Raw genomic sequence first — 13,849 nt, 5'->3', positions numbered from 1 at the left:
GAGCTTCATCAAGGACCTGCCGCTGTCTGCCTAGAGTTTCTCTGCTTCCTATCATGATCAGTCTCGAACTCCTGGGTTCAAGCAATCCACCTGCCTCGGCCTTCCAAAGTGCTGGGATTACAGGAGTGAGCCACTGTGCTCAGCCCAAGGAAGAGACATTTTTTTGTTTGTTTGAGATGAGGTTTTGCTCTTGGTGCCCAGGCTGGAGTGCAATGGCGCAATCTCGGCTCACCACAACCTCCACCTTCCAGGTTCAGGTGATTCTCCTGCCTCAGCGTCCCGAGTAGCTGGGATTACAGGCATGCACCACCACACTTGGCTAATTTTTTGTATTTTTAGTAGAGACAGGGTTTCTCCATGTTGGTCAGGGTGGTCTCAAAATCCCAACCTCAGGTGACCCGTCCACCTCAGCCTCCCAAAGTGCTGGGATTACAGGCATGAGCCACTGCACTAGCCTGGCATTTCTGACTCTGTTCTCTTAGTCCTACCAGGAGACATGCATTCCAGCCCCAGATGATTTTTATATTGCATAGTAATACAGGGCAGAGCATCCAGAGTTTGAAGGCACTCCACTGAATATACTCATGTGGAAACTGGGTGCCCTTTCCTGATCTTTGAGGACCTCCTGCACCAATTGGAGGACTTGGTTTGTGATGTGGTAGTCTTGAAGTCACTGGCAATGAATATATAACCTGAACCCATACTTTAAGCCCACCAAATGGCCTTTTAAACAGATGCTATGGTGTGGCTAAAACACAATATAAACAAAAGATATGAAACTTCCTAGGAATTTGGAGAAAATATCCCCAAAGTTCCTGAGACTGATGACAACTCCATTAATGAACCAATCTTGCTATGTTGATTTCCTGTGATCAAGTCCTTCTATATGCAGGGACATCTTGAGCATTCTTGTCTTACCAAATCTGTCAATGTGTTAATGCTGAATGTTGGTGAGATTGTGGGAGGCTCGATGCATATCTGGGATAATGAAGAAATGCCTGCAGGTTATAAAAAGGAAGGGATTGACCCTATTCCTTATTACTGGGACACAGATCAGAAAAAAACATGGTATATGTCATCATGGAGGATATAACTTGGGCCTAGAATGATTCTTTTTATTTTTTAATTTTGCTAATTGTTTTATAACCACAACAAACTAGTACAGAGAATGCCCTGTACAAAACACAAAAAGGTTCAAACATCAAGGTGTTCCCTCAGCAAGGCTGAAAATTTCAGTCTCTGGTATTTGGAATTTAGGCTGCAGTCCTTGTTTTTGGATGGATCACTGGGTGTGTGGCACAACAGTATATGCTTTTTTTTTTTTTTTTAATGAGACAGAGTCTCTCTCTGTTGCCCAGGTTGCAGTGCAGAGGCCTGATCTCAGCTCAATGCAACCTCCACCTCCCAGGTTCAAGTGATTCTCCTGCCTCAGCCTCCCGAGTAGCTGGGATTACAGGTGTGCACCACCACCCCTGGCTAATTTTTGTATTTTTAGTAGAGATGGGGTTTCACCATGTTGGCCAGGCTGCTCTTGAACTCCTGACCTCAGGTGATCTGCCCGCCTTGGCCTCCCAAAGTGCTGGGATTACAGGCATGAGCCACTGTGCCTGGCCTTTTCAGTCTGTGCTTTTAACCAGATTTGAACAGAAGAATGGCCACTTGGCCCAGGTAGAAGTAGATGAAGTGTTTGGTTTCATGTGTCACGTAGCTACCAAAGTTCCTCCTCACAATGCAGTGCCAGGTAGGATTGTCCTTCTTGTCAAATTCCTTGATATGAGCTGCAATATCCTTCTCTATGTTGTATTTCTCCAGCGCCTGAGTTGCACACTCCACGGAGTCCTGTTGCGTCTCTTCTGACATGTCCCCATTTTTGATCACAGCCTTTCGGTCTCACATGGTTACTGTGGAGAAGGGGGCTGGCTGACAGCAACAGTCTCCTGGGGGAGGTGCTAGCACTGCTCTAGAATGATTCTTTTTTATAAATTATGTATGTATTTAAGATAGGGTCTCACTTGGTAGCTCAGGCTGCAGTGCAGTGGCACAATTATAGCTTACCGTAACTTCGAACTCCTCTGCTTGAGATCCTCGCTTCAGTCTCCCAAATTGCTGGGATTAAACAAGTGTGAACCACTGTGCCCAGCCCTTGGGACAATTCTCTTGGATTCTGAAGTTATCACATTTGAGATGTATGCTTATACCATTGATTTGTGCAGTGCTGCAAGCCATAACTGATTGCATGAAAAAAACGGAATATGGTTCATGAAAGAAACAGGCTGCCTCTTTAAAAATTTACAAAAATGGCCGAGTGCAGTGGCTCAAGCCTGTAATCCTATGACTTTGGGTGGCCAAAGTGGGGGAATCACCTGAGGTCAGGAGTTCGAGACCAGCCTACCCAACATGGCGAAACCCTGTCTCTACTAAAAATACAAAAAAATTAGCCAAGCGTGGTGGCAGGTGCCTGTAATCCCAGCTACTTGGGAGGCTGAGGCAGGAGAATCACTTGAACCCAGGAGGCAGACATTGCAGTGAGCCGGAAATTGCGTCACTGCACCCCAGCCTGGACAAGAGCAAAACTCCATCTCGAAAAAATAAAATAGCCAGAATTTTCCCTTTCTTGTTCCACTGGGCATAACTGTTTACTTTTTTTTTTTTTTTTTTTTTTAAAGACATGAGGTTTCACCATGTTGGCCAGGCTGGTCTTGAACTCCTGACCTTGTGATCTGCCCACCTTGGCCTCCCAAAGTGCTGGGATTACAGGCGTGAGCCACCATGCCCAGCCTCCATTTTCTCTTTTTTATTCTTTTTGTTTTGTTTGAGATGGAGTCTCCCTCTGTCACTCAGGCTGGAGTGCAGTGGCGTGATCTTGGCTCACTGCAACCTCTGCCTCCCAGGTTCAAGCAATTCTTCTGCCTCAGCCTCCCGAGTAGCTGGGACTACAGGCGCATGCCACTATGCCCAGCTGATTTTTATATTTTTAGTAGAGATTGGGGTTTCACCGTATTGGCCAGGCTGGTCCCGAACCCGCCGCCCAAAGTACTGGGATTACAGGCGTGAGCGACTGAGCTAGACCTTCTTTTTTACTAATACCACAAAAAGTAGTCCAGGCCAGGTCAGGTGGCTCAAGCCTGTAATCTTAGCCTTTTGGGAAGCCGAGGCCAGCAGATCAATTGAGGTCAGGAGTTCAAGGCCAGCCTGACCAACATGGTGAAACCCCATCTCTATTAAAGATAAAAATTACAAAAATTAGCCAGGCGTGATGGGGCATGCCTGTAATCCTAGCCACTTGGGAGGCTGAGGGAGAAACTGCTTGAACCTGGGAGGCAGAGGTTGCAGTGAGCTGAGATTGCACCACTGCACTCCAGCCTAGGTGACAGAGCGTGACTCCATTTTAAAAAACAAAAAACAAAGTTTTGGGGAAATAGGTGGTATACAATTCTGTAGTTGTGAATACATTTCAGCATTTTATCTAATAATAGGTCATAATTTTGGGGTTACATATCATATATGTAATTAAACAGTTTTAGATATTGGTTTAATAAAAGGACTCTTGGGTTATGTATCTATTCCATCAAGTGCTATTTTTTAGGCCTGTATCATATGTTACTCTCCATAAAATTGATCTTGGAAGCTCCAGTTTTCTTTTCTGGGCCCCCATAGCACTATACTCATACCTCTTTTTTTTTTTTTTTAAATAAATAAATTTTAAGCCCAAACCTCACAATCATACTTCTTTTATAGTAGTTACTTGTATTTTTTCAAGGGCCTTAATGTTCCTTAAGTTGATGGTGAAATTTGTTTTATATAAGTAAAAGCTTTTAAGCTTTTAAGCAATGGGCTAAATAGAATGACTTTAACTAGTAGCTTTGCCTCTATTTCTTATCTTAGGAAAAATTAAGCTCAAGACAAGTATTATACCAATTTAATGGTTTCATCCAAGTTGCTAATCAACATTTTTAATTTGTAGAGTTACCAAGCTAATTTATAGGCAAGGGCTTTATTACAATTAGATTCGTCAATATCTAAGCATATAATCTATTCCCATAGAAACTGTAGAGGATACTTTAAAAACTTTTTCCTAATGTATTAGCCAGAGACTTTTTAGTTGTAATTTGGAGAAATGTAATTGAAAGTATCTTCAACAAAGAGTGAGGAAGGCTCCTGAGGGAGCCCAGAGTGCTCAAAGAGGAGAAAAGCTTTACCTTGATGGAATCAGGACTGCCAGAGCAGTTTTTCTGTCTCCAGCATGGATGCTTGGATCAGAAAGACGGGTTCAAATTCTAGCTGTTAAGCCTAATTTCCTTATCGGTAAGGACACACACACACACACACACACACACACACACAATCTATCTATCTATCTATCTATCTATCTATCTATCTATCTATCTATCTGTCTATCTATTTATCTATCATCTATCTAGAAACAGAGTTTCACTCTTGTTGCCCTGGCTGGAGTGCAATGGCACCATCTTGGCTCACTGCATCCTCTGCCTCCTGGGTTCAAGTGATTCTCCAGCCTCAGCTTCCTGAGTAGCTGGGATTACAGGTGCACACCACTATGCCTAGCTAATTTTGTATTTTTAGCAGAGACAGGGCTTCTCCATGTAGGTCAGGCTGGTCTCAAACTCCTGATCTCAGGTGATCTGCCTGCCTTGCAAAAGTCCTGGGATTATAGGCGTGAGCTACTGTGCCTGGCTGGGGGGATATATTTAATAATTCAGTGTTGTATTAAATAAGGCAATACATTTAATAATAGCTCAGATTTCCTAATTCCATGACACTGGACATAAGAGTTTTTTTCCTAATTATTGACATTCACATAAGCACCTTTAATCCAAAATATTCAGGACATTAGGCTACTAAATGAGTATAAATCTTAATGTTTAAGAGCAAAGTAAATGCAATAGCTAAAACAGACAATTTTTAAAAATCCCTAAGTCAAATTAATTAGTTACATTCTGAGAACAACCTAGTTCAGCATTTGGCTTGGCAAAGAAGTTGAGTCCCGATCCATCCTGTACCAGTGCAATTCAATAGCTATTAAGTGAGCCAGTTATAGAAGACATAATTTGTCCCTTTGAAGAGGCAGTCTGAGACAAGATAAAATTAAAATGCAATGTGGGCCGGGCGTGGTGGCTCACACCTGTAATCCTAGCACTTTGGGAGGCTAAGGTGGGATAATAGCTTGAGCTTGGGAGTTTGAGACCAGACTGAGCAATGTAGTGAGACCTCTTATCTACAAACAATTTTTTTATATTAGGCTTGGAGGCGCACATCTGTAGTCCCTGCTACTTCGGGGGCTGAGGCAGGAGGATCATTTGAGCCTAGCAGGTCAACACTGCACTGAGCTGTGTTCACACCATTGCATTCCAGCCTGGGCAACAGAACAAGACCTTGGCTCAAAAAACAAAACAAAACAAAATCAAATTGCAATGTGATTTTTTTATGCATAGAATATATTAAGCACTATGGAAACACAGAAGAAGAAGCAGTTAAATTTGTTTGATGGAAGAGGAAGTTAAGAAGTGTTAAGGAGAGTTACCAAGGAAAGGTGATATTTAAGCCAGGCCGAAAAGGTGTGGGCAATCACCAGACAGAAGAGGGGAGAGAAAAGGACATTTTAGGTACAGGGAAGAGTAAGAAATATACACTTAATGGAACACTTAGGAAGAGACAGAGACACTTAGGAAGAGACAGAGAATCTAAACCACCACAAAGAATGCTCCAAAGAAAGGGCTCTTCTGAGAAAAAAGGCTGATTTTCTGGAATCCATGTGAGAGAAACCAACCTGCCATCTTTTGTTTGTAAAATAATTAAAAAATAAAAGAGTGATAAAGAAAATTAGCTTTATTTATGTAATTTAGAAAAACTGATTGTAGTGTTGAGTTTGTCAAATGTTGTCACTCTGAACAATTTACAATAGTATTTATATATAAACATAATAAAATAGAGTACATCACATTGCTTTTGCTTCAAAGTGTTTTCTCAATTCTGACATGCTCTTCTTACTTCGGTTTGTAGTTTTTAACAGGGAAACGCTCTGTTTTGACATAGTGCGTGATTCACACAGTGTAACACTGAATAGAAGAATCAATGATCATGAGCAGGGTTAAAAATATTTTTAACCAGTATGATTTTATCATTAAATTAATCTTTTTTCTTTTGAGACAGAATCGTGCTCTGTTGCCTAGGCTGGAGTGCAGCAGTGGTGCAATCTTGGCTCACTGCAACCTCTGCCTTCTGCGTTCAAGTGATTCTCCTGCCTCAGCCTCCCAAGTAGCTAGGACTACAGGTGCGCGCCACCACACCCGGCTAATTTTTTTGTATTTTTAGTAGAGATGGGGTTTCACAATATTGGCCAGGCTGCTCGTGATTTGCCCACCTCGGCCTCCCAAAGTCCTGGGATTACAGGCATGAGCCGCCATGCCTCGCCTCATTAATCTTTTCTCTATAATAACATGTTTCATGTTAAAAAAAAAATACTTGTATTCACTGATAACCTATATTTGTTGTACTAAGCTTGGCATTTATATAAACCCATAGTTGATTTAAATACAATATAGATATGAACTTATATTAAAACTCACTGATATAAATGTTTGCCACAAATGAAAGTGAACAAAATTGGTTAAATAGAGGTAACATAAAAATCCCTTTGAAAAATACTGGAGATGCCTTATTCTATTTAAGATGAGTAAAACTTCCATTTTCTGAAGCCAATAAAAACTAAACCAAAGGATGGTGAAAAACTGTGATATAGATACCAAATTTTATGTTACACTGTAAAGCTGTAATTTGTACTATTATATTTATTTATTTAGAGACGCAGTCTTTCTCTTGTCACCCAGGCTGCAGTGCAGTAGGACGATCTTAGCTCACTGCAACCTTCGCCTCTCATGTTCAAGCGATTCTCCTGCCTCAGCCTCCTGTGTATCTGGGATTACAGGCACCTGCTACTGTGCCCAGCTAATTTTTCTATTTTTAGTAGAGATGGGGTTTCAGCATCTTGGCCAAGCTTGTCTTGAACTCCTGACTTCATGATCCACCCGCCTCAGCCTCCCAAAGTGCTGGGGTCATAGATATGAGCAATGGCACCCAGCCAAGGCAGAATTTTAAATCAGCAATTGGGATACAATATTAGTGCAGATCATTTACGCTAGAGCCATATTTTTATCTATCACAGTATTAAGTATGCCGCATGTGTATGGGCTGTTAGAAGAAATCCATTTCATTTTTACAGCAGTGAATTGGTTAGTAAGTTTAGGTCTTTAGCACTTTCTTAAAATTCCTGATAAGATAGCTCCATTGTCTTCTTAAATGGAAAAAAAAACATAGGCCCCCCCGCCACCAACACAAAAAAAATGTTAAGTATGCTGTTACTTTGAAAAGTCACAGCTATTTAAGGTAAAACAATCAACTAGACCTCAAAGAGCACTTGTGCCTAACATGTCACTTTTGTCCCCAAAGAGAAGTAAATGATCAAGTATTATATTAAGGTGCTTACTATTCCAAAAAAATAACATCAGAGGAAATTGGTCTTTAATTGGATGCTTGAATTTTTTCCAGGACTCTTAGTATATTTAGATGTTGGTATCTTGACTTTGACACTTTCCTGATTGCCCTTTATAGCAGCCTCAAGGCGGGCTTTTAGGGCTGGAGAAGAAGCCACTAAACTTTTAAAAACAGATGAATACTGAGGTCCAATCTCCATGAGATTTTGCAGAGCAAAGTCATGTAAACTTCTCATTATGGAAGTTGGTGATCCCAGAGCATTTTCATCCAAAAGGAAGGAAATGAGGATGGGCAAAAGACAAGCCACCAGCTGAGATCCTAGAAAGCAAACAAATGATGTAAGTTCAGGGACATGAATATTCGTAATATACTGCAAATGCACTTGATCTGTATACATTTCTCCCCACTGAAGAAAACAATTCGTCCAATCTCTTCTAAATTAATACTAAATAATATCAATACTTGGGATTAACATAACACCTTTCAATGAATGTGAAATACAGATATAATGTGATTAAATATTTTATAATTTAAGTAACAGTAAAATCCTGATTTTTGTAGAGATTCTGAGTTAGTATGAATTTAGTGCTGACACTTACGATGGTGTTCTTCAGCAACAGTAACCAGTGTTTCTAAGACCTTTATGCCTTCTTGGAAGATCTGAAGCTCAGCAGTGTTTTCAGGTTTTCTCTTGTCTATTTCCTGTAGTTTTTCCATGATACAGGATGCTAAAGAGTAAATATATGGGTAGGAAACAGCTGGATTTGGATACTGAAAGATGGAATGTAGGAGCTGGTAAGTCTTGATTTGTACCTAATCAGGTAAGAGAAAAGAATAGCAAATACTATAAATAAATTTTTTAAAAAGTACCTCAGGACTCTTGGCTCTTTAAAGTAGCAAAGGCATTTAAATTTATTTCTAATTTATCTTTAATTTTGAAAGTCCAAGGGCCAACAGGCAATCAAACTTCTGTGCTAACAGTGGTTGTGACAGTTTGGAATGGGAAAAGGGTGTATAGGTACAACAGGGAAACAAACAGAGTGGTTACTTTTTCTTCTTTTCTCTAATTCCCGTTTCTCCCCTCATGTCTTTCTCCATAATGTGAAGCAAAAACAAAAACACCACCCAAAGCTCTCCTTTAACATTTTTATGCATAGAAAGCAAAACAAAACAAAAAAACACCCAAAACAACAAAACACATACAACCCTGAAAGATATTTTGTTGATTTCATAAAATGTTTTAGACAAAAGTGATGTACTTGATGTTCAAATGTCATGGTCTAAGTGTTTCAAGGAACCATGTCTGGACCATACTAATTGTCATCATGCATCAGAGCCCCCACTTGGAGACTGCTATACAAAGCTCCTGCAGGCAACAGGCAAAAGGACAGAGGATAAAAGGAAATGACTATACATCAAATACATAAATCAACTTTTATTAACTGTAATGGTATTTTAATATTTTTTTCTGAGAGAAAATCTTGTTCCTATATCTTCAGGAGTAGATATATGTGTGATCATTGGCTATGAACTCACCTAGTGGCACATAAAAAATAGGACATTACTCAAGCAAATGAATGGGCCATAAAGGAATGGGATCAATTTGCATGTATTGCTTTTGGAATGGGTCCTGTTATTTCACAATCATATTACTGAAGGTATGTTCTGGAGTCTTTTTTTTTTTTTCTTTTGAGACAGAGTCTGGCTCTGTTGCCCAGGCTGGAGTGCAGTGGCATGATCACAGCTCACTGCAGCCTCAAGGTCCCAGGCTCAAGTGATCCTACTGCCTCAGTGCCCCCGAGCAGCTGGGACTACAGGCCTGTGCCACCACGCCTCACTAATTTTTTACTTTTTTGTAGAGATGGGTTCTCACCATACTGCCCAGGCTGCTCTCGGACTTCTGGCCTCAAGCAATCCACCTACCATGTCCTACCAAAGTGCTGGATGGAATTACAGGCATGAGCCACAGTGCTCGGCCTCCCTTTCTCTCTCTCGTTTTTTTGTTTTTTTTTTTTTTTAAAGAAAATCTACTATAATACACTACCAAGTATCTTGCTTATAAAGTTCTTGTGCTACATCAATCTTAAGATTCCTCCATTTCAAATTTAGTTTTTTAACATTTCCTCTTCTGCCACTATCCTCTACCCTTAGGGCTGAAGAACAAGACTACTGTTATTCGGCTTTGTCACTCTAGGAACAGAACTTAATCCAAATCTAAAAACAAAAATTTGGCCGGGCACAGTGGCTCACGCCTGTAATCCCAGCAGTTTGGGAGGCCGAGGCGGGTGGATCACAAGGTCAAGAGATAGAGACCATCCTGGTCAACATGATGAAACCCCGTCTCTACTAAAAATACAAAAAATTAGTTGGGCATGGTGGCGAGTGCCTGTAATCCCAGCTACTCAGGAGACTGAGGCAGGAGAATTGCCTGAACCCAGGAGGCAGAGGTTGCGGTGAGCCGAGATCGCGCCATTGCACTTCAGCCTGGGTAACAAGAGCAAAAAACTCCGTCTGAAAAAAAGAAAAAAAAAAAAAAATTTGTAGTCTAATACTTCCTATTGGAGTCAACAAATCACAAAGAAAATTTTGCAAAAGCCTAGCCATAGTCCTATCACAAACATCTTTCTGCTAAAAGACACTTACCATAGGATCTTTTATCTCAAGAGTAGCTTTAAATTTATCAATACAGCGCTTCTGAAGGCATGGGATGGTAGTTACTTCTGGACTGGTAGACAAAATAAACACTGTGATAGCAGTAAGTAGACTGACTTCATCAAGTTCTTGGTGTGTTTCATCACCTAAAAAGAAAAGTTCTATTAGAAACAGATCATATTTACTGCTTTACATACCTGCGTGAAGCTGTCTTCAGTTTGGTAGTAACAGTTTGGTGTACACAATAGACACAATGAATACTGATTAAGAACTCTGGCAAATGTACATTTTAAGAGGTGCATTATAAATAATTCTAGAGCTAAGAACTACTAAAGTAATGATAATCTTTAAAGGATAAGACATCAGTAAATATATACATTTACTAGGAATACATATTTATTAGTTGTGTGACTTTGGACATCTAAATCCATCTTCAGTTTTCTTATCTGTAAAATGGGAATAACAGCAGCACTCACACTGATAGGGTTATGAAGATTAAATGAGTTAATCTATGTGAAGCATTTAGAATAGTATGCTACACTTGATGATCAATATATGTTACCTATCACGTTAATTATTTTTGCTGTGAAGCAACACAGAAATGCTTGGATAATTATATTTTCTTTGTTAAAGTATTTTGATAATACATGTATCAAGTGAAAATACCTTAGCACTTTACACACATGATTTCTCAAAAGTAGAGAAAAACCTGAAAACAGCTGTGTAGGCCACAATCATTTGAAGAAATTTTCTATTAGAAGTAATCTACCTTTATTTTCCAGTCATAGTCTCATTAAATAATTATAATGAAGCTGCTGTGGAAAAAAAAATCACTGTTTCAAAAAGGAAAGGTGTGGCAAATTCAACTACTTAAATTAAGGATGGCTTGTTACTTATGAAGAAATGACATACATACTTAGTAGCTTTGGTCACATTCATTCAACAAGTACTTAAGTGTGCCAGCCCTCTTTTAGGCACATCTTATTAGAGAAGATACGTTATAAACTGAGAAGCAAATAAAGACTTTCAGCTAGTGTTAAAGTCTAAGCATATAAAAATATATTAAAAAACCGGCCAGGCATGGTGGCTTATGTTTGTAATTCCAGCAGTTTGGGAGGCCGAGGAGGGCAGATCACTTGAGGTCAGGAGTTTGAGATCAGCCTGGCCAACATGGTAAAACCCCGTCTCTACTAAAAATACAAAAATTGGCTGGGAGTGGTGGCGGGCCCCTATCATCCCAGCTTCTCAGGCGGCTGAGGCAGGAGAATCACTTGACCGTGGGGAGGTGCAGGTTGCAATGATCTGAGATTGCACCACTGCATTCTAGCCTGAGTGGAAAAGGAAGATTCTGTCTCAAAGAATAAAACGAAACAAAACATCCCACCACATCAGGAGCAGTGGTGCATGTCTGTAGTCCCAGCTACTTGAAACACTGAGGTAAGAGGACTGGTTGAGCCCAGGAGATTGAGGCTACAGTGCACAACGATCGTGCCTGTGAATAGACACTGCCCTCCAGACTGGGCAGCACAGCAGGTCCCGTCTCTTTAAAACAAACAAACAACAACATAGAAAGTAACCCAGGACAGTCTATACTGGGTGGTCAGAGAAAGCCTTGAGGAGATAATATCTGAGCTGACTACACTCCAGAGGCACAGTAGCAATGAAAGCAAACTTTTATGGATGAATAAGATTTATTTAATATTCACGTATATAAGACGTGAATGATTTTAAGGTAAAATAAGTACACAGTTAATATTTAAAATTAACATGTAGCACTGTTATAAGCACTTATATACATTAAATAATTAATCAACATGGGTTAACAGCACCATGAGGTAGGTACTCTTACATCCCCCATTTTATGGACGAGAAACAGATATTCAGTCATTTGTCCAAGTCACACAACTAGTAAGGTAGAAAGTTTGATTACAGAGTGTACTGTTAATTACAATGTTATACTGCTTCCCTTACAGCAAAGTTATTTTTAACCACTTAGAGCAACTTGAAACTGCAACAGAGTCAGCTAATCTGTTTGGTAAAAATGTCTTTTTATTCTCAGTAAGATAAAGTTCTCCTGGGTTCCTCTTACCATTTCTTCTAAAATCCCTTTAGTTTTAATCTCTTTTACCTAGGATAGATGCAACATTCGCTTAGCATTAGCCCCATGAAAAGCCTATGTGGCAGAAACTGAGGCCTCTTGCCAATAGCCATATGAATGAGTCATCTCCACCTAGCTAAACTGCTCCTAATCCTGGGCCCATAGAAACTGTCGGATAATAAGTGTTTGCTCTTTTAAGCCACTAAGTTTTGGGGCAATCTGCTGGGTAGCAAACATTTAACATTTAATCTGTCATGATCAACTCCTTAATTTCTCTCAGTAGCTAGTCTAAATCCTAAATTCTGTTGTAGCTTAATTCCCTGATACACATCCAAATTAAAAAAAAAAAAAACCCACCCGTGTGTGTGTGTGTGTGTGTGAGGGAGAGAGATGAAAGAGGCAAACTCATCATAACCCTCAACATGAATTATTATTATTTGTAGAAATAGTATCTTGCTGTGTTGCCCACGTTGGTCTTGAACTCCTGGCCTCAAGTGGTCCTCCTGCCATAGTCTCCCAAAGTGCTGAGATTATAGGCTCGAGCCATACTGAGTGGCCAACCCTCAACATAAAAATCTGTAGTTATAGTATTATTTTCCATCATTATCTCCTGTTCTTTCCTCATATTGGCAGAGGTCGATCCTTTTAAATGTCTGTAAATTTTATTCCTTCTGCCTGGACAGGGATGCTGCTTTCCTTTCTAATACTTCTAACTCCAACCCATGTCCACCTCCTTTTTACTCCCTGTAAGTATGAACTCATGCTTGAGTGTCATCTTAAAAAGAGTTATTCCTTGATCTTACAGTTTCCGTTTGGCTATTTCTCTTCTTCCTGTCAAGAGAAGCCTGTACTTGATCTTTCCCATTCCTTACACCTCATTTGTGCCTCAACACTGTGAGCTCTATCCCCTATACTGTTTGGCCGCTCTACAGTATTTTATACTGTTGACCACTCCTTCTCTATTAAAAACTCTCTTTTCTTTGGTTTCTGTAACTACACATTATCTTCTGAATCTCTCATCTCAATTTTGGTCCTCTTGTTGCTCCATAAACTCAAGTTGGGTGATTTCAACTGTCCCACAGGTTACACTGACAGCTCCCAAATACATATATAGTCCAAAAAGTATCTCTAGCCCAGACTACTTTCTTGAATTCTGCACCTCTACCCATCTGCTCCAGGGCATTTGATGATCCTCTAGGCATTTCAAATCAACTCACTATCTTCTCCTAAAAACTCTCACTGGTTATTTCTGTTAATCGCATTTGAATGCTCAAGTCATCCTACCCTTTCAACTCCTAAATCAAACTATCAGTAAGTTCTGTTGAAAACTGCTTAACATTTTACTTTTCATCATTTTACTCCTCTTTATCCATACCACTTAAAAAATTTTTTTATACCTTTTTTTTTAAATTTTAGAGACGGTGTCTTGCTATGTTGCCCAGGCTGGAGTGCAGTGGCTATTCAGAGGCACAATCCCACTACTGATCAGCACAAGAGTTTTGACTTGCTCTGTTTCCGACCTGGGCTGGTTCACCCCTCCTTAGGCAACCTGGTGGTCCTCCACTCCCGGGAGGTCATCGTATTAAT

General features: G+C 40.0%; 1 protein-coding gene and 1 pseudogene across 1 annotated transcript in view; both read right to left on the bottom strand.

The window, feature by feature from the left end:
• Positions 1–1,629: 1,629 nt before the first annotated feature.
• Positions 1,630–1,896, bottom strand: LOC135274162 (dynein light chain 1, cytoplasmic-like; annotated as a pseudogene).
• A 3,933-nt stretch (positions 1,897–5,829) lies between these two features.
• LOC105729396 (HEAT repeat-containing protein 5A-like) overlaps positions 5,830–13,849 on the bottom strand; it is a 34,372-nt gene continuing 26,352 nt past the window's right edge. Inside the window, 3 exon segments of the mRNA XM_064374695.1 lie at positions 5,830–7,830; positions 8,112–8,325; positions 10,156–10,310. Of these exon segments, the coding sequence (XP_064230765.1) occupies positions 7,523–7,830; positions 8,112–8,325; positions 10,156–10,310 (677 nt within the window). The 3' untranslated portion in view covers positions 5,830–7,522.

Source organism: Aotus nancymaae, unplaced genomic scaffold, assembly GCF_030222135.1.
Source record: "Aotus nancymaae isolate 86718 unplaced genomic scaffold, 86718_ANA_hifiasm-v0.15.2.pri h1tg000011l, whole genome shotgun sequence".
Lineage (NCBI taxonomy): Eukaryota > Metazoa > Chordata > Mammalia > Primates > Aotidae > Aotus > Aotus nancymaae.
Note: the sequence above shows the minus strand (reverse complement) of the source record. Positions and strands in the feature narration are given on the sequence as shown.